Here is a 21,079-nt window from a genome sequence, read left to right as displayed (position 1 = left end):
TCTACTGCAAACAGGAATTCAAGCCTCAGCTGCGAGTCTTCATCAGGACTGTATTGCAACCTATAATGAAACCTATGCGTTAGATGGGGGCTTAAGTGTGTGTGGTCATGAACTAAATGTTGTAAAAACACACTCATGCGAAAAACACAGCCATCTTAACACAGAATACAACAGAACTGAAAAAAACCACGGCAATACTGCCAACTGGGTGTTGAAAACACAAGCATGTGAAAAAAGGGATGATAAAATGGTGGAAATTAATGAAAATGTATAGAAACTGTGTGGAGAGTTTTCTGTATGTGTTTTATGTCAAGGTGCATCGTGATCATATTAATATCATGGTTCATATATTGACAACAGTCTAGTTTTTTAACAGCAATAAAATTCTATTCACAACTGTGTTGCAAACTTTATAAGATACATGCATCTGCCCTGCAGGTACAGGGTTCCTCTTCTAAGACAATCCAGACTCACAAAAAACATATGAGATCTACTTTTCACTGAGCCCCCTTGGCTCCTGTGTTTCTAATTTTTTTTCTCCAATAGATCTCTCTTTGAAGAAGGGATCTAGTTAGATCCACTCCTTCATGTCTTATAACTTTTTCCAGAACTGAAAACTGGATCTGGGATATGTTGTTTATTTTCAATCCAATGTCTAGCTAAATTGCTTTTTATATTTTGCTTCCTAATGGTACTTTTGTGTTCCGATATACGGATTTTGAATTTTCTCTCCGTTTTCCCAACGTATAGTTTACCACATGGGCACTTAATGTAAAAAATCACATTGTTAGAATTACAATCACAGTCATAATGTAACGGAATTGCTTTCCCGGTTCGTGGATGGTGTAAAGTTGCTCCAGCAATTACATTATGACAATGCACACAATTTGCGCAACTTTTAATTCCTTTGTGGGATGTGTCATGTTTCCTTGTTGGTGTCATTTAAAGTTCTTTCAGATTTTTCGATCTAGTGAAAGCAAAGATAGGTTTTTGGGAAAAGATTCCTTAAAAGTCTGGTTCATTTTGTAACAGTTCCCAATGTCTAATCACAATATGTTTGATCTTCTGGGAAGATGTGGAGAATTTAGAAACGAATACATGTCTTTCTACTGTTTTCTTTGGTTTTTGTTTGAGAAGATTTTCTCTGTCGCAAACTTGTATGCGGCTCCTCGCTTTCTCCAAAACTTCAACAGGATAACCTCTTTCCATGTATTTTTGATGTTGGAGATCCAAATGTTTTTCCAAATCTTCAGTCTCAGAACATATTCTTTTGATCCTCATGTACTGTGAAAATGGCAGATTGTTTTTGAGATTTTGAGGGTGAAAACTTTAAAACAATAATGAATTATTTACATCAGTTTCTTTCCGGAAAACTTCTGTCTGTATCTTTGACTTCTTTACACTGATTGCTACGTCCAAGAAAGATATCTCTTTCTCACTAATGGTGTGAGTAAGTTTGATTTGTTCCACACACTCATTCAATTCCTCTATTTTTCTTTCCAAAGTTTCTCTGCTTCCAGACCATAACACAAAAATGACATCAATGAACCTTCGATATATGATTGCTTGCTCTTGCCAATCTCTGTCACTGTATATAATGTCGGCCTCAAACTTTGCCATAAAGGTATTGGTGTACGCTGTTGCCCCAGCGAACCCCATTGATGTTCCATTCTGTTGGAGAAAAAACGTTGCATTCCACTGAAAATAACTGTGATATAAACAGAAATGAAGAAGTTCCAAAATAAAAACCTTTTCAGCACTGATGGTGGGTTGACTCAACAAAGCCCATTCCTCAGCTTCCAGACCGGATTTGTGGGGGATTGATGTGTACAAAGATTTAACATCTATTGTACAAAGTGACATGTTGTTAGTAGGTGTTGTTTCCCGTAGTTTCAATATGAAATCATTGGTATCTTTGATGTAAGATGGCCATTGTTGTACAAATGGTTGTAGAAATTTGTGAATGTACTGACCGAGTGGCTCAAAAATTGTGCCACATCCTGTCACGATGGGTCTCATGGATGGATTGTGCAGGTTCTTATGAACCTTAGGGAGCATGTAGAGGCGTGGTCTCCTAGGGTATTGAACAGATAAATTGTTTTGTTGCCGATGAAATGGCCTAAGTCATAAGCTTGCTCTAGAATAATTTGAAGCGTCCATTCCAATTCTTCTGTTGGGTCTTTATCCAATCCGAAATAAGTTGACTCAAATGACACATGTTCATCCACCACCACATAATCACCAACAACAACCACAAGGTGCAATACATGGCTAACATTAAGCTTCTTTTGCAAATTGGATGCTTGACTATTATTAAGGTTTAACTAAAGTCATGTACATGTTTAGTTCACAGTCCCCGAGGAAGAGCCGTCAGGGCTCGAAATGCATTGGGCACCATTGGGAATCATCATTGAAGTATCATGATAAACGAATGATTGTATTGTTTAGAGTATCAAAATTGAAGATTTTCTTTGGACATATTGTTTGTGCTTTATTTGAAGAAATTGAAAATGCTTTTCTTGAAGATATGAAAGGATATGTGAAAAAATATTGTTTGTATATTTATTTAGAAGTGTTAAATATCAATAATATTGAAGTGGATAAAGTTCAGTAACAAAAGAGGGTGATGTTCTAGTCTGAGAACCACACCAGCAACAGTACACGGAGGTTGAGTGTTGTGTTCACTTGAGATAGAAGGTACTCTCATAACAACCCAATAGTGGAAGAAAGCAAAAAGGGTGGAATCTTCTTCTCAAAAAAGACATCCATATGAACCAATCATAATCCTTCCTTAAGGTGTGGTTCCTCTCCTGCACCTCTTGCGAGATGCCCATGAGTCTCTCGCAAGATCGTAAAAAATATTATTGCTTTATATATTTCATGGAAGAATTCGTAATCAATTTTTCCATGCTAATCAACATCTCTAATGTATTCATTTGTTCAGAATTGCAAGAAAGCACTGTTATTGACCTAATTCCAAATGAACGATCTCACAGGTGCATTGTGAAAGCAAAACATAAAGTACAGCCCATTTGGAGTCCACGCAGGGTATTATGCGTTTGACTCCTGCGAGCCACTTTTGCGAGATCTTAAAAATGTTAGAGTTTGTGCTACTAACTATAACTGCAGAATTTCTATGTCTTTGTAGTCCAAAATGTTAACGTTGTCACTGAGAAATTCACTTACTATAACATTACTTTAACCTTTGTTTTTTCAGTGAATATATCTCCAGCAGCGCCTAAGCAAAGGAAGGGAGAGAGATTAACTTCTCTATCAATTTACTTGATCACTTAGTTTCCAGTGGTTCACAAACTTTTTAGAACCACAACCTACTATTTCGATGACTAACTTTCATGACCAACCCACCTTTAATCAACATTAGGAGGGGCAATTTTAGAATGTAACTGAAGCATCATGTGGTAGTGCATTGTCATTTCAGACAGAAAATGTCTACTAATTTTGCACAGCCTTACAATTGTACTGCTAAAACTATGTAGCACACAAATAATATGTGGAAATCAAGGTTCTTTGAATATTTATCATTTGTGCATTATCCAGTAAAGTATCTTGATTTTTTTTTTTATCCTATTAAAATTGCTGTTTCCATCACGCTTCAGCATTACAATGTCCTTAATTGTTGCTTCCCCAACTGCTGAATGCAAACCGTTCATTTACAGGTATTTACAATTAGTTGTGTGTTGGGAAAATCAGCAGCCTTTCCTTTCGCACTCACTGTACTCCAACAAGATTGTCACATAATTCACTTTAAAATCTGCTTTCATTTTGCAGTTGGAGAAAAAAAGTAAATATCAATCTCCATGTAAAAAGAATAAGTATCAATTTGTCAGCAGACATAGCCTGACATTTGTTCTGTGTTTGAACTACCAGAAAATGTGGGAAATACAGATTTTAAAGGTATCTTTATTTATTGTTTGGACTTACCAGATCCACCAAAATTCGGTATGTGGCCCACCCACAGTTTGGGAAACACTATGCTAGATGATCCTTGGGCATAACCCGGGACAAAAGAACACCAAGTCTAATGTACATCACTTTTTTCGCCTGACTAAAATTCATTGAATGACTTTATTGCTAAAGTGGCTTCACCCATGTTCCCATGACTGTTTAAATTGTGATATGATAAGAATACAAATGAATGTTTGCTAATCACTTTATCTCTGAAAATACACGTTTTTAGATGTGGTTTACCTTTCTCATTTGATATGTGCAGCATAATGTCTATTTGTCGTAGATGGTGTCATTAAATTTGAAAAAGACCAAACAAAAAGTCCACATTAAATTATGCTTATGAAAGCAAGCATCTTCAAGATGATTATAATGATGGCTTGTCGATTGCATTCTTGTTTTTTTCATATTGTATCTTGTCAGAAAAAAATCCATGTAATAGAAAATTGTGTTTTTGTTCAATTCTGACCTTTTTTCCCTCTTGCAATGTTCTGCACTGCCTATTGGGGGACCGAACTGCAATAACGACAGTATGCTTATCTAGCACTTAAAATTTTGAAACCTTTTTGATTTATATAGTTTACAATAAATTGGCACATGTAGCTTGAAAGATGTCAGTAAAATGTACAGGTTTATGAAACAGTACGAATCCTACATATAAACTGTTTAGATACAGACTAAATAATGGATTTGCTGTTGTCTGTACTTTATAGCTGTGACAAGGGACATTTGCTTTTAACGTTAAAAACCTGTTTTGTTTTGCAGTCTCAAGAGAATGCTGAGCTAAGAAGAGCCCATGAAAAGCGGAAAGAAAGGCTTTATCTAATACAGACCAACTATAGAGTGTTAAAGCAGCAGGTGAAAGAACTTGAAGAAGGCAGTACCAAGTAAGTTCAGCACACTGCCAAGCCACATGATCTGAACTATTCTATTTCTTAAATGTAGGGCCCAGGTGCTGATTTAGTTTGTTGGTGATGAGAAAGTCCTCCAGTTTATATTGGAAGTGTTCAATCTGGTGAAGAATCTCCTGTGAAATTCCTCCTGTTGTAAGGATATTCTGGTTTAACCAAATCTGATGATGAATGCTCCTCATGATTCTGTACTTGCTCAAGAAATGTGAGCCACTTCAATTGCTACTCACCTTTACATGTTCCTACAGTACATCTACCATCGTCATCCTGAATCATTGTATTCATATAAAGGTGTGGAAGCAACATTGAAGTAGTAACAGATATACGAAAATGAAATTTTTAATTTCATGAGCAGTTTGTGTGTTGCTCTTACATTTATGAAATTGCTTTGTGAGGGTAAGGGATTAGAGGGTAAGAATTGAATCTTTTAGAGCAGTTCTGCTATTATTTTAATTTGCTTTGTCTGCATATGTTGTGTAGTTCCTATAAACTTATATAGGATCTGCATGTTTAGACAACATAGACTGAGGGATCGGTGTCCAGACTGATTCCAGCCACCCCACCGGGTATGTTAGCCTGTATACCAGCTAGCTCATTCTGCCACTGTAAGCTCCTCTTACCAAGGAGAGAATAGTTCCTGTCAACTATCTTAATGAAAACCCTGTCCCATCAGGGGTCGTGGAAACAATACAGCAGGGACGGCTCCTCCATTAGGGCAGAAGAGCGCCGCCCCACTGCTTTCTCGCAGTGCGAGAAGCAGAAAGTAAAATGGTATTTTAAATACAATTTTATTTTCTGCTACTGGTGCTGCGAGAAAGTAGAAGGCAAGCGTAGGCCTGGTTAGGGGCGGGCTGTTGGGCGGGTCGGGGAGGAGTGACTTGCACCACTCTTGAGTACCCTGACATTTTGGTCTGCCCTCTGGAGCCAACCAAAGCAGTCATGCACTCTACATTTTCTCTATGTAGGCTGCATTCAGCCTACATAGAGAAAATGGCCTCCCTACAGGTGCCCTGCTGGGCGCTGTCCAGGACTCTGCACCAATCACAATGATGCCAATGCAGTGGTGTGACTGGCTTACAGGAGGGGAGGGAGCATGCCTGTTCCTGGTCAGGAGCAGGAAAACCCAGGAGCAGAGACAGTGTGGGACAAGTCAGGTATTTTTTATTTTTAGCCCCCCGCTGTAACCCCCGCGACAAGCACCACCTGCCTCCCCACACGCGAGAATTGCGAGCCGCGGCTACAATACAGTATGTTTCGCTCAGTCACGCTTACTTTGTCTCAACGAAACACACACAGGATAAACAGGGTCATTTTCAATAAGCATTTATTGAACCAGTGTCATTCTAGTATTAAAAAGATATAAATGATTGTAAGCACCAACAGAGTAAATGGATGGCAGATTTCTACCATAGTGCTAAAACAATGAATATAGGCAGGTATATAAATACATGACAATAATAATGTGTATGGCTACGATGCAATCCTGGCTAGATGTACCGAGCATGTATGTAGGTGTAGAGCCAAGACTCCCACTAGGCTGAAGCCAATCCCATTTCCTAGTGTGAGAGAATTAAGGACACCGTCTTGATCTCGAGATGGACACCCTGTGAGGGATGTCCAACCACTGCGTGCTGGAGTGTCTACGTGCAGGAACCTCAGTGACTTGCGTCAGTGTGTCAGCATGGAAGTCCTTTTCCTCTGCCTGCTTCAGCAAAGATATGGTGTATATATACGCAAAAGGTACCCTCAGGGGTTCTACCTTGCTGTGTCATGACGGCCGAGGATGACAGAAGGGATGACCCTTTCACATAGTTTTTTTGCAGAAGATGGTAATCCTGCTGTGGTTCTGAGAATCCTCATGCATAATACATGAGGCTAGTTTTTCTGGGAAAACCACATAACATTTATGCAGCACCTTAAGTAGGTAAAAGTCAATACCAAAAAAACATTCTGTAGTAGAATGGCAGAGAAAAATGTAGGTGAAAGGTTAGGTGACTACCCTGGCCTATATTGGGGTACCTTACAAAACATAACACATAGTTGCTTATTCAAATATAACGTGATATGACTCACATTGTGTTTACTTCAAAATGTGCTATAGTGCCATCTATTTCGAATACGGTAGGTAGATACCATTATTGAGTTATGAAATTGCTAATATTTTTGATGTATTCATCAAAGGTATTCATGTCACTGAATTTGTTTTAATTGAGTATTACATCTGATGTCATATCTTCTTAATTAAGACATTATTAACCTCTACAGCTGAATAATATTTTAGAAAGGATACTAGTTACAACCAGATGAAATGTCTCATATCACTAGTGCAGTCAGTGTCTTATCCAAATTCAGGATCTTATTCTAACAAACAAAAAAAATCAGAAATGTATTCTCTAAGGCTTCTGTCTACATTTGGAGTACATTTCTGGCTTTCTTGTAATTCTGAGCTTTCTAGGAGTACTGCTATATATGTTGGCAATTCCTTTGTGAATATCTTGTTTCTCCAAGGTAAATGCACTTTCACATGTGCCAGGGTTACATGTGGGCACTTAAGTTTACATACATACTTGGCACAAGTGTGTTTGATTTTTGAAACTTTGTTTTCTCTTCCATGGAATCATTATCAATAGTCATAAGCACTAGAATGTTCCCGCCCATGGGCGGGACCCCGGAAACACAACCATATATGTGAAAACATATGTATCTCTCTCTCTCTCTCTCTCTCTCTATATATATATATATATATATATATATATATATATATATATATATAAAAACGTAAATGCAGCCTTTCATACACTAGAGCTAAATAATGCTGTAAGGACTCCCCTGTATATTATAATTAGGCTGTCCGGAATTAGGTTTAAAAAGACTGTTCCTGACAGTACCCTACAGGATGAAAATCAGCTGACCCGTTTTAAACAGAGTGTCACTGATTTTCATGGTTGTTGATCCGCTTGGCCACATGATGGTGCTAAAGCTACAAACATTGGCCTGCCTGTGGTCGCCTGTCCCGGTGTTGTCAGGGGAAAAGGTGTGAATGGCCCAAGGGCCAGAGCAACACCAGGCCCCCTGCTTGGCTCATGTGTTATGTTATGTTATGTTATTTATTCTTTTGTATAGCGCACGGCTACTCAAAAAGAGTGTCCCGGCGCTTTTTTGGAAAAGGAGGGCTGCAACACAATAACATAACACCGTTAAAAAGAAAAGGACAGAGGGCCAAACAAACATATACAGGAAAAAAACAGGCTACTGGGTAAACAGCCAAGTTTTAAGGCTTTTTCTAAAGGCAAGTAGGCTGGTAGCTCCCCGCAAAGTGAGCGGCAGAGAGTTCCACAACTGTGGCGCCAATAGTCCAAAAGAGCGGCCTCCCAGGCGAGCTCTCTTCACACGCGGAACAACCGCCAGAAACAGGGATTCCGACCTCAAAGATCGAGTCGGTTGGTAGAAGACCAGTCTTTTTTGAAGATACTTTGCTCCCACCGTGTGGAGAGCTTTATAGGCCAGAGTCAGAGCCTTAAAGGCGATCCGTTTCCGGATTGGAAGCCAGTGCAAGGTTTTCAACAGGCCCGCTGCACTGGCCCGTCTATTTAAACCAAAGATTGCTCTTGCGGCAGCGTTCTGCACCACTTGGAGCTGCTGCAGCAGATACTCTGGCAGGCCCAGGTAAAGAATGTTGGAATAATCTAACCTGGACCCGATCAGAGCCTGCACTGTCAGTTTCCTATGCTCCTCAGACAGCAGGGGAAGGAACCTCCGCAACATTCTCAGGATGCCGAAGCAAGTGCCCGACACCCCTAGGATCTGGGATTTCAATGTTAGCCCCTTATCCATCTTGACCCCCAGATTCTTGGCGACTTGGGAAGAACAAGACGGAGGAAACATATTGATCGGCCACCAGGCCTGCCAGTCTGGCTCTGTGTCACACCCAAAGAAGAGTACCTCGGACTTATCGGAATTGCACTTGAGGCTGTTCAGTTGGAACCATTGGAAAACATCCCCAAGGCAATCCCGGATACTCTGCCCGTCAAAGTCTCCTCCTCTCTTACACGAGAAGAGGAGCTGGGTGTCGTCGGCGTAGGACACGATCTGGGCCCCATACGACTCCGCCAACGGGGTCATAAAGATATTGAATAGGGTCGCGCTCAGGATAGAGCTGAGGGACCCCGACTCCCAGAGGCGGCATCACGGCGGAATCTGGCGAGGCCCAGACCGTTTGCCGGCGGCCGGCTAGAAAGGAGGAAAACCAGCCGAGCACAGTCCCCCGCAGACCTATCTCAAAGAGTCTTGCGAGAAGGCCATCATGGGGGACGGTGTCAAAAGCCGCCGACAAGTCCAACATCACCAGCATGGCTTTGCCCCCAGAGTCCAGAACCCCTTTAATGGTTTTAGACCTCAAGGAGCGCAGTCTCTGTGCTGAGGTGGGGACGAAAACCCGACTGGGTGGCATGCAGGATCTCGTTGGTCTCAAGAAAATTGGAGAGCACCACCTGAACGTGCTTTTCCACAATCTTAGTGAGAGCCGGCAGCAGAGAGATGGGCCTATAGTTGACCGGGGCCTTCGGATCTAAGCCTGGCTTCTTAAGCAGTGGAATCACCATCACCTGCTTCCAGGCGTGCTGGACCACTCCCTGACTCAACGAGAGATTCAGCAGCGGGTTCGCCAGCGGATTGATCACCTCCGCAACTTTCGCCAAAAATTTAGCAGGGCATGGGTCGAGGGGCGAGCCCGATTTGAGATTGCCCATTAGCGCTAGAGAGTCAGGGACAGAGATCGGAGGAAATACACCCAGCGTCACATCTGGCGAAGCCCGCGGGGACAAGATAGCCTCAGGATTAGTCGGGCCCGTAGGCACAGACGATGGGAAGGAATCCTGTATGAGTTGGATCTTGCTCGTAAAAAAATCAGCAAGGTCCGAAGCCCAGGAGCCAGATGGTTTTTCGTCCAAGGTGTTAGACCGTGGGGAGATAAATTCTCTCACAATGGAGAAAATCTCCTTACAGGGGAGAGGAGCTGTTGTGGTGTGCCATCTAACAGCGGCCGTACCCGAGTACTTCACAGGTCTTTAAAAAGACCATTTACTTAACAAGGCGTTAATGAAGGAGTGGGCGCCGGGGATGGGCACTGGAGAAAGTGGCTGCACCCATGTTTTTTGCTTGTTTTTTTAACGTGCTGTGTGTTTGCTATTATCTCCACATTTCGAGCTTCCAGCCTCATTCATCATCTGCGGGATCTGACATGGGGTGGCATCTCTACTAGGGTCGATGGCTTCTTGCATCTTTCTCATTCCCAACGCCAGGCTGAGTATGAGACTTTTGCTACAGGATCTGGAGGACAAGTGGGATCAAGCATCAGGTCACGGATGCATCTCAACAAGGATGGAGGGGAACACATGGATTGCCTGCAGACGCAGGGCCGGTGGTCCAGCAAGGAGCAGTCCTATCATATAAACATATTAGAGCTGTGAGCTGTCCATCTAGCGCTAAAAGCTTTCCAGCCTTCGATCAAATCCAACTCGATTCCAATTCAAACAGACAACATAACCACCATGTATTATCTCAACAAACAGTGTGGTACACGCTCTCGCCCACTCTCCCTGGAAGCTCAAGTGATTTGGCACTGGCTTCTAGCCCGAGGCCTCTCCATCGCGGCGGTGTACCTTCCAGGGGAGCAAAACGTGTGAGCAGACGCACTCAGTTGGCACTTCGAAGATCAGCCAGACTGGGTGCTAAAGGACGAGGTGGTGGCGGACATTTTCCATCAGTGGGGTCGACCTTCAATAGGTTTGTTTGCAGACGGCCAAAATAAAAAATGCCACGCCTTAGTGTCCAGGTTCTACTGTGCAGGGACTAGGGGGAATGCGCTTTTGATGGATTGGTCCGGAACATTTGCATGCTCCTTTCCTCCCCTACCTCTAGTCCCGAAGGTGGTGTCCAAGCTCATCCGATTCAACATGACGATGATCTTGATAGCTCCAGACTGACATAGTCAGTGGTGCTACCCAGACCTATTACAAATGTCGGTACTCCCCCACAAGAGGCTGCCTTACAGATCTGACCTTCTGACCAAGATGGACGGGAAGGTTCTCCATCCCAGCATTCCCTCATTGAACTTGGCAGCATGTCTCCTGGGATCCTGCCATATGGACACATGAATATACCGCAGGACTGTATGCACATCTTGAAGGAGGCAAAGAGACCATCAACGAGGGCGTTGTATGCTTTTAAGTGGAAGAGATTCTACTTGTGGTGTGCACGTAATCATTTTAATCCTACAATGGGCAGGAGGAGGTAATTCTTCCTTACCTCCTTTACTTGGCCAAGGCAGGTTTGAAGTATTCATCGATCAGGGTGCACTTGGCGGCCATTACGGCCTACAGAAGATCCCCCAACCAGCCTTCCTTTTTTCAACGGCAGGTGGTCAATGATTTCATACAGGGTTTGAAGAAGGTGTATCCCCCTGTTCAGCCTCCTTCTCCTCCTTGAGAGTTGAATCTAGTCCTTTCCAGATTGATGGGTCCTCCTTTTGAGCCCATTTATAAGTCCATGCTGCAGCACTTGCCATGGAAGACCACTTTCCTAGTGGCAATAACATCACCGCGCAGAGTAAGTGAGATCCAAGCGCTATGTGCCAAAGAACCATATACCAGTGTGGTGTTAAGGACACGTCCTTCTTTTTTGCCAAAGGTTGTGTCTGATTTTCATGTTAACCAAACAATCTCTCCGACTTCTTTCTTTCCCAATCTTACTACTCCTGCGGAGAGGTCACTCCACTCCTTAGACCTTAAGAGAGTGCTCAAATTCTATTTGGAGGAAACGAAGGCCATTAGGAAATCTGACTAATTGTTTTGAAATTATGGTGTCATGAGGACAGGCTTTCCAGCTTCCAAACGGTCCATTTCAAGATGGATAGTGTCCTGTATTAGATTGGCCTACCAGTTGGCCAAAAAAAACCTATTGTTGTCTCCTAAAGCACATTCCACTAGGGGGAAAGCGGCTACAGTAGCTTTCTTGCATGACGTTCCAATGGCAGAGATTTGCAAGCAAGCAACCTGGAGATCGGTACACACTTTCGCAAGGCATTACGGTCTCAAATCCGACTCCAGGGCGGATAGCCAAGTAGGCCAAGCCTCCTTGAGGAATCTGTTCAGATAATAAGATATCTGTGTTTTCAAGTTTGGTTATCTGAGCTTGATTGATAATTTCTTTTTTTCCTTTGCTCGCAGGTGGAATAGGTGAGGCTTGCTATTCTATTCTAATGCTAATGACTATTGATGAGTATCCTCATCAAAGTCATAAGCAACCCGCCCGCCTCAAAGGAACTTTGTTTAAAGAAATGTCAACTCTTTGTGCCCTGGCCTTTGGGTCACCACAAAGAACAACTGACCTAACTGTCACCCCTGAGGCATGATGGAAATCTAGGGGTCATGGCTTCCTTAAAGGCACAGTGCCAGTTTATTTCTATGTTGCTGCCTGTGAGCTGTCAATGCTTTCAGGCCTATCTGAGTGCGATTGTGCTAAGTGCTAAACATTAAAACAGTTTTCAAACATGCTTTGCTGTTGTTTTACTCTGGTTTTAATGTATTGTTTATAATATACAGGGGAGTCCTTACAGCATCATTGAGCTCTAGTGTATGGAACGCTGCATTTACGTGATATATGCCTGACAAGGGCTCACTTGAAGGTAATGGCCGGAATAATATGCCCAGGACCCCTTGGTGGAGTGCAGGAAGCGCCAAGTAATTGGGGGCACAAATGTGAGTCTGTTGTCCCATACATTGGTATACAGGACCTCGTGGACTGCATGCTCCATCAGGCAGTGCTCCTGGGAGGTGCAATGCTGTTATTACACTCACCTGGAGGAGGAGGAGCCAAGGGACTGCTGAAAATGGAGTGGTCTCTGGAGCCCTTGAAAATTTGTTTTTCTTGTGGGACTGGCACTGATGACGGCCAAGGTGGCCAGAAACGCGTCTGCCATAGCGTTTCACAGACTTCAGGAAGCGACTGCATGTTTGCCAAATAAATCCTTCATGTGAGCCCGGAGCATGTGTCTCGCTGATTTCTATTGAGGTCAGCATTGGTTTTTGTATATATATATATATATATATATATATATATATATATATATATATATACATATATATATATATCCAAGAATACTGGCCCTGCACCTCCAGCTCGTATCTGGCGAACAGAAATCATGGCGAGTCCCAAGTTTTCAGGCAAAAGTTGTTTTATTTCACCACAGCGCAACGGTCTGACGCGTTTCGGGCGGATGCCCTTGCTCACAGATAGTCAAGCTAATGTGTGCCATTTTTTAAATGCAATAGTGAACACCGTGTGATCCGAGACATTGAAACATACTACTTAACAAGTCTGTGGTTCTCCGATTCGTAATGGAAGGGCAATGAGTAATATTGCTAAAACATCAAATACTTCATATACTGAATAAATTCAGATGACAATCATCCCTACTGACAATTTCATAAGGGAAATATATCTGCATGAATGCAGAATATTAACGAGGTAGTCTGAATTGTATTTGTGCAAAAAATGCAGATGTAAACCTGTAATAAACGTGCAATATATATCGCAAATGTAAACATATTGACTGTGCAAATATACGCATTTGATATTATATCAATTTGGTTAAAAATCAATAAATAGTATAGAAAAATTATCAAAATTAAATAACATAATAAAAATTGAGCAGTTAATATGTAAATGTAAACATTATAATTGTCCAAAATATACAAAATGGTATAAATACTTAAACAGACTACAGCAATAAATATAAATATCTAATTACTATGAATAGAGAGACCATGAAGTGCTATTAAGCACCAATACATAAACATCAATAAAGTACAAATCGTATGTATAACACGCATGTTTTAAAGTTAACAGCGTATATAGAGTATTCTCACTAATCCTATTCATTAGAATATAGGAGTGGTTTATACAGGGCTCGACCCTGTATGGTCCTGATGAAAAGCTTGGGGAGCTTGAAACATGTTGACCAAAAAACACTGATTTGACCCTACTTAAGGTTAAATAGCAGTGTCACCCCCATTTTAATATACCAAACTAGGAGCAGAATAAATTTGTTGAGGCCCACTAGCACGGTATTTTTAATTCACACACCCACTCAACCACCTCATCACTTTACACCACACATAGTCTTTTCACAAATAAAGTGCTCCTGCGTAGTTCGCTAGTCGCAGCACGCCCCTTTTCGTAGAGAACTGGGATGGCCCTTAATGATGAAGCATGTCAGCGTGGGGAAACCCCGGTGAGTGAGGGGACTCTAAAAAGAAATTTTTCTTTCTTCTTTTGGTAAGCACTGACATAATTCATGCAGTTAAGGGTAGCACTGCTCGATATGAGAAGTGTCCTCCGGGCTCATCCAAAGTCCTTGTATAAAGGTTTCACCAATTTAAACAATAGATTCAAGCAATTATATCCACATTTGCTTTTATTGTTGCTATTTCATCTTGTTGTATTTACAAGAAGTTCTTTCATTCAGAAGAATCTCTCAGTTTTACAAAGTGCACTCAAATAAATCCCAATGCATTTCGGCATTATGTAAATGCCTTCTTCCAGGGGATAAATGTCTGTCAAAATGAAGAAAAACGAGGTATGTATAAAGAAACGAACTTAATGTAAAAAGCATCACAGTGCGAAATTTAAAGAAAATGAGTGCTCGGGAAAGGGGTGTAGTAAAAGCGATAGAAAAACGTGCTCTGAAGAACGTGTGCCGACTGTCTGGTGCATTTAATCCATACCGTAGTGTCAGTAAGGTGATGGGATATGGACCCCAAAGTTGTGTAAAACGCGTAAAAACGCGTGTGCAGCATGCGCGTTGAACGTGCACAAGACGGTGCAGTGAAATACACTCAGCGTGATTTAAATACCGGAGAATAAAACCAGCGGATGCAACTTGGTAAAAGGCTTACCGTAACGTGCTATGGAGAGTTGGAAAGATTCTGTGTTCGGGTGTCGGGTTTAGGCGTGTGGTTAATTCCCGGAAACGGATAAAGGCTGTTAGTTGCTAGGTTACGGGGGCGCTAGTGTTAGTGCGGTGCATAAACAGAAACAACGGACTCATCACGGAGAACTGTGCTACGAATATAGCAAAAGTGCCGGCATGTTTAAAATGGTAACGGTGGCAAAAAATGTACCCAGGCAATACACAAGAGTAATCATAAGAATCACATGGAATATATGGTTGTGTGTAAACCAAATAGAATAATAAGATAGGAAAACTATACACGTAATAATAATCGTGATTAAAAAAATGAACCCTGTGAAACATATAAAACAATGTATATGAAAAAATGAGTAAACACAAATAAAATATATCATACAGGGCTAACCAATGTTCGCACTCAGGGAGACCCCAAAATGGGGTTATAGTTAACAAGTATATTCGACTCGATCATTGAGTCCATGTGGTTTCAGGGTAGACAGTGTGAAAATCCAATAATTTTCACGTCTCAGAAGTTCGTTGTGATTGTCTTTGCCCGGTTCCTTGGTGATGGTTTTCAATGCGCAAAAACGCAATTGGCTGATGCCATGGCCTGCTTCAAGAAAATGCTGCGCTATGGTGGATTTAATTTGTTTGGTTCTTATGTTAGATTTGTGCTCCGTTAGTCTTGTTTTAAGTTTTCTCTTGGTCTGTCCGACATACATTTTGCCGCACGGGCACTTTAATCCGTATATGACGTTGGATGTATCGCAAGTGGCTGTAGCTCTTATTTTGATTTGATGCCCTTTCATGGGATGATTGATTGTTGTGCCTTTTATGACACTGCTACAGTGGCTGCAGTTCCAACATGGATTGGTTCCTTTGAAAGTTTGGTTCGTGTCTTTGGAATGTTTAATGAGTTCACCCAAGTTTTTAGCTCGGGAGTAAGCGAAAATAGGTTCTTTCTCGAAGATTTTATTAAAGTCAGGTTCAACTCTCAAAATATTCCAGTGTCTTTTGCTGATTTGTTTGATTTTACGACTTGCTGTAGAATATTTGGAAACCATAGTGATGACTTCTGTTTTGGGTGCTGTGATGGAATTTAAGAGATTGTCTCTGGATTTGGTTGCACATCGCTGTTTAGCCTGCTCAAGGATCTGGTTCGGATACCCTCGGGTTTTGAAGTGTGATGTTATGTTGTTCGTTTCCTGTCGATGAAAGCGGCGATAATGTATCACCTTTTGTTGATAAAATGCTCTTTCATTTCTATGATAGTATGTAAAGCTTTTCTTTTTTTTTGGTGTAGCAGTTGTACTCTCTTCGCATGCTCAGCGTCGTTTCGAAGCCCACGTTTTCTTTTTCTTCAAGTTCAACAAGCAAACCTTTCTTTGTATCAGTTAGTAAATCTGTCGCTTTCTTTTCCCGGTTCGTGTGTGTCATCCGCTGCTGTACTTTTGTACAGTATTAATAGTCATATTTTTTATATATTAATTTGAAAGGTAGTGCTGAGGCACCAAACGTTGATTACGTACTCCGTCCATCGCCATTTTCGTAGTTTCTCACCATTGTTTTTATTATATCTGTTAGTTAGAACTCAGTAGTTTTCAATCCTAGTCTTGAATATCTTACTATAGTATTTCAACATTATTTTTATTGTGGCCCGTCATATCCCTCCCCCACAAAACTCAATTATAACTATATTAGAACTGGAAAAATAACTTAAACAATGTTATAAACAAATTGTGAAATGGATTCCAAAAGGTGTCCGATTGGTAATCTGCAAAAGAAAAAAGAAAATTAGAGTTTAGAATTATGTAGATGTGCGTAAATGAGCTGAAGCATTACGGGGCATATTCTCAAGAACGGCGATAAAATTATCGCCGTTTCAGCTGCAGGAAACTGCAGCTAAAGTGGCGATAATGGGCTTGATAATATGCTGTTGTGAATTCCCATTGGAGTGCAGGTTCTGGTGTTAACCTGATAATTTTATCGCCGTTCTTGATACTATGCCCCTACAAGTTTTGGTAACTCTACGGTTTTATGTGTGCAGTGTGACTCGTACATTCCAGTTCTGTTATAGTGCTGCGTACAAGTGGTGTCTATATGGAAGTGCCTAGTGCGTTACTGACGCCGGTTATGGTGACTTATTTCTAATGCATTCCTGTGAAGGCTTTGTAGATCTAGGCCTCTGTGCTTACTGTTGTATAAACCTTGCGGGTACACATTTCAGGCAGTTGGTGTCACAACTTATTCTGAACAATTCTTCTACACGTCGAAGACAGCAGTGTCTAAGTTTAAGAGAGAAAGAGAAATGATGTCACAGAGAGTGAGAGAGAGAAAGAGAGAGAAAACAACATTAAAACTGTGTCGCAGAGTCTGGAGTTGAGATTTTTTCCTTCCGTCACTTTACTCATGTTAAAAGTGACCCAGAAGTGGCGTAATAAGGTTGTAGATCTGTTTGTCAGACTGTTGTAACCTATCTGTTGTAATTGCTCCGAGGTAATTATAGATCAAACCCATTATAGCCACTTTAGCGGCAGTTTGCTGCCGATAAAGTGGCGATAATTTTGTCGCCAGGGCTTGATAATATGGCCCTCTCTCGTTTCACAAATAAAGCTAACACTACAGTTTTACGAGTGCAGTGTACCTGGTACATTTTACTTGTTATAGTGCCGCGTTCAAGTGGTTTCTATATGGAAGTGCCTACTGCGTTACTAACGCCCGTTATGCCGAATTATTTCTAATACATTCCTATAAAGGATTTGTGCTTACCGTTGTATAAACCTTGTGGCCAAACACATACGGAAGTAGACTTCACAACTTCCCTTCAACAATTCTTCTACACGTCCAAGCAGACAGCAGTGTCTAAATTTAAGGGAGAAAGAGAAATGATGTCACAGAGAGTAAGAGAGAGAGAAAACATTAAAACTCTGGACCATAATATCAAGCCTGGGCGACAAAATTATCGCCACTTGATCGGCAGGAAAGTGTCGCTAAACTGGCAATAATGGGTTTGATGATATGCTCTATGGAATTCCAATCAAAGCTCATGTTAGATGTCCTTCACATCTAACATGAGGTTCGATTGGAATTCCATAGAGCATAATATCAAACCTATTATGGCCACTTTAGCGGCAGTTTGCTGCCGATAAAGTGGCGATAATTTTGTTGCCAAGGTTTGATAATATGACCCTCTCTCCTCTCATAAATAAAAGTTACACTACAGTTTTACGAGTGCAGTGTACCTGGTACATTTTACTTGTTATAGTACCGCATTCAAGTGGTGTCTATATGGAAGTGCCTACTGCGTTACTAACGCCCGTTATGCTGAATTATTTCTAATGTATTCCTATGAAAGATTTGTAGATCTAGGCCTCTGTGCTTACCGTTGTATAAACCTTGCGGCCAAACACTTCAAGCAGTTGGATTGACAACTAGATATCAACAATTCTTCTACATGCTTAAGCAGACAGCAGTGTCTAAGTTTAAGAGAGAAAGAGAAATGATGTCACAGAGAGTGAGAGCGAGAGAAAGAGAGAGAAAACAACATTAAAACTGTGTTACAGAGTCTGGAGTTGAGATGTTTTCCTTGCATCACTTTAACCATGTTAAAAGTGACTCAAATGTGGTGTAATAAGGTTGTAGGTCTGTTTGTCAGACTGTTGTAACCTATCTGTTGTCACTGTTCGGAGGTAATTATAGAATTTAAAAAGAAGCTGCTGTACAGTATGCACTCTGGGCCATAATATCAATCCTGGGCGACAAAATTATCGCCACTTTATCGGCAGGAAAATGTCGCTAAAGTGACGATAATGGGTTTGATAATATGCTCTATGGAATCCCAATCGAAGCTCATGTCTGATGTCCTTCACATCTAACATGAGCTTCGATTGGAATTCCATAGAGCATATTATCAAACCCATTTTCGCCACTTTCCTGCCGATAAAGTGGTGATAATTTTGTCGCCCAGGCTTGATAATATGGCCCTCTCTTGTTTCACAAATAAAGCTAACACTACAGTTTTACGAGTGCAGTGTACCTGGTATATTTCAGTTGTTATAGTGCCGCGTTCAAGTGGTGTCTATATGGAAGTGCCTACTGCGTTACTGACGCCCGTTATGCCAACTTATTTCTAATGCATTGCTATGAAGGCATTGTATATGTAGGCTGCTGTGCTTACCTTGTATACACAGTGCAGCCACCGGAGTTCACCACTCCACTTGAACTCTGCTTCTATACGTCAAAGTATATTTAATAAGTTGCAGAGAATTCCATTGCTGTTGCTCGATAGGCCGTGGTTGCTTCTGAACGATGTTTGCTGAAGGAAACAAAAGGACATTTTGATTAGTCATCGTAAACTGAGTTGCTTAACTATCAAAAGTGAATTTTAATGTGGGTTCCTAATATTCTGTAGTTAAGACTGTTGCAGCTCCAGCAAACAAAGGAAGATCAATAAGTTAATAGAGGCCTGGGATGGCCTTGTGATGCAGAAAAAAAATACTATCTTGGACGCACAATTAATAATAATAATAGAGGCCTAAGCAAGTGGCGTAGTACAGAAATACGACACAGTAATTTATGCACGCACAATTTTTAAGATTAGAGGTGTATAGGACCTCATGACTTATAAAGAAATATTTCAATTATGTAAGTACAATTTAAAACCATTGAGGGGTAGGAAAGCCATATGAAGGATAACAAAATAGTATTATGCATATACAATTTACAGTGGAGGCAGATGTTGTGACGTCTTATCTTACCTTTGTTTTTGTCGTCTTTTGTCGTGTCTTGAAAGGCTGTGGTTTCGCTGAGTCTGGGGTGTTTTCGACAGTCTGTGTGTCATTGCAGCAGAGGCAGGCAAAAGAGAGCGTGCTCACGTCAGTGCCCGCATTATATGGGAACCGCAGGGGCTGACCAAACCAAGCCCTGGGCCGTTATTGGTAGCGTTTTCGTGGTCTGCAAGAATGATGGCCCTGGGGGACATCCCATTGGCTAATGTATTTGTTTCCAGGCTAAATGATAGCGAGCATGCTAGGTGGTGGCATGTGTGTAGTGTGGGCGGGCGTGCACCGCGCATGTGCAAGTATGAGTGTGTGCACTAACGATTAACAAGAGAGAGAGATGGGGGCGGTGTTATGTACGCAGAGGCAGGCCCAGTATCAGATCTGCAATGAGTCAGCACTTCTAATCATTCTCCTTGGCGCGCCCTGAGCTCTGATTTGTCACTGAAAGGTGATCGCACCATAGTTTGTACTGCTTATCATACTCAGCGTGTACCCGCACATACAGTACGAATATGCTTTGACGATACGTGTCGCGTTAAAGCTTCGGTGTGACATCATGTACGGCGTTCTGTATTCGAAAGGGGGCAATGTTTCTACTTGGTTTAAAACATGTATGTATTTATTGTACATACTAAGGGCAGACATTTGGGATAACTATGAATTTTTTTAATACTTGTAATAATCATATATTACTTTAAAAAAAGAATTACACAAATCGCGGTAGAACATCATGCGTACTCGTATTGAAAGAGTTGCGCAAGCGCATCATAAGCGTACGCAAAGCCATGTGACTAAAAGTAGAGATTTGATTGGTTCATAAATTTTCCTATTGCGACTGTTGAAAGTTCCGTCCCATTATAATTATTCGACTTTGACTTTCTAAGAAGAAGCATTTGTTCTGAGAATCTTCTCAAATAGAAGGAAGATCACAATAATAAGAGCAATGGAGTCATCTTCTAGCAGTTCTTCAAGGGAGATTTCATTCCTGAAGAACCTCCAAAAAGAGGAAAGAAGCTCTAATTTGGAAGTTTTTCACTTTTCCAGAAGGTCAAAAAAAGGTTAATGCTCCAAAAGTGACCTGTAAAATTTGCGAAACAACTCTTTCAAGGGATGATCCATGTAAAAAATACTCCTTTGGCACAGCAAATATGGTGCGACACGTGAAGAATTTGCACCCCAAGAACTTTGCTCGAGCTGCAAGACGGAGGTTGCACGAGAACCCACCTGCTGCTACACCAAGCACATCTTCTGCGGCAGCAGGATTTTCAGCAAGAAGTCCACACCCACATATTGATTCTGACTTTGCTAAATTTAAAATTCTATGCTTTTATTGCGATAAACTTTTGTGTTATGGGGAACAGTCTATAGACTTGATGAAACGCAGGATGCAGAATCATTGCTGTCCTCGAAATTAGTTGTTCTTTTTTTCATTCTTTTGTTCCGCTTGGAAT

At 41.3% G+C, this 21,079-nt stretch overlaps 1 protein-coding gene across 1 annotated transcript in view; it reads left to right on the top strand.

Annotated features, from left to right (window-relative positions):
• Nucleotides 1-21,079, top strand: part of CNTLN (centlein) — a 1,560,264-nt gene that overhangs the window by 791,269 nt on the left and 747,916 nt on the right. Inside the window, exon 12 of the mRNA XM_086961469.1 lies at nucleotides 4,732-4,853. Coding sequence (XP_086817595.1) covers nucleotides 4,732-4,853 — 122 coding nt within the window. The remainder of the gene's footprint in view (nucleotides 1-4,731; nucleotides 4,854-21,079) is intronic.

This window comes from Lissotriton vulgaris, chromosome 3_1, assembly GCF_964263255.1.
Source record: "Lissotriton vulgaris chromosome 3_1, aLisVul1.2, whole genome shotgun sequence".
Lineage (NCBI taxonomy): Eukaryota > Metazoa > Chordata > Amphibia > Caudata > Salamandridae > Lissotriton > Lissotriton vulgaris.
This window is presented reverse-complemented; position numbering and strand designations above follow the sequence as displayed.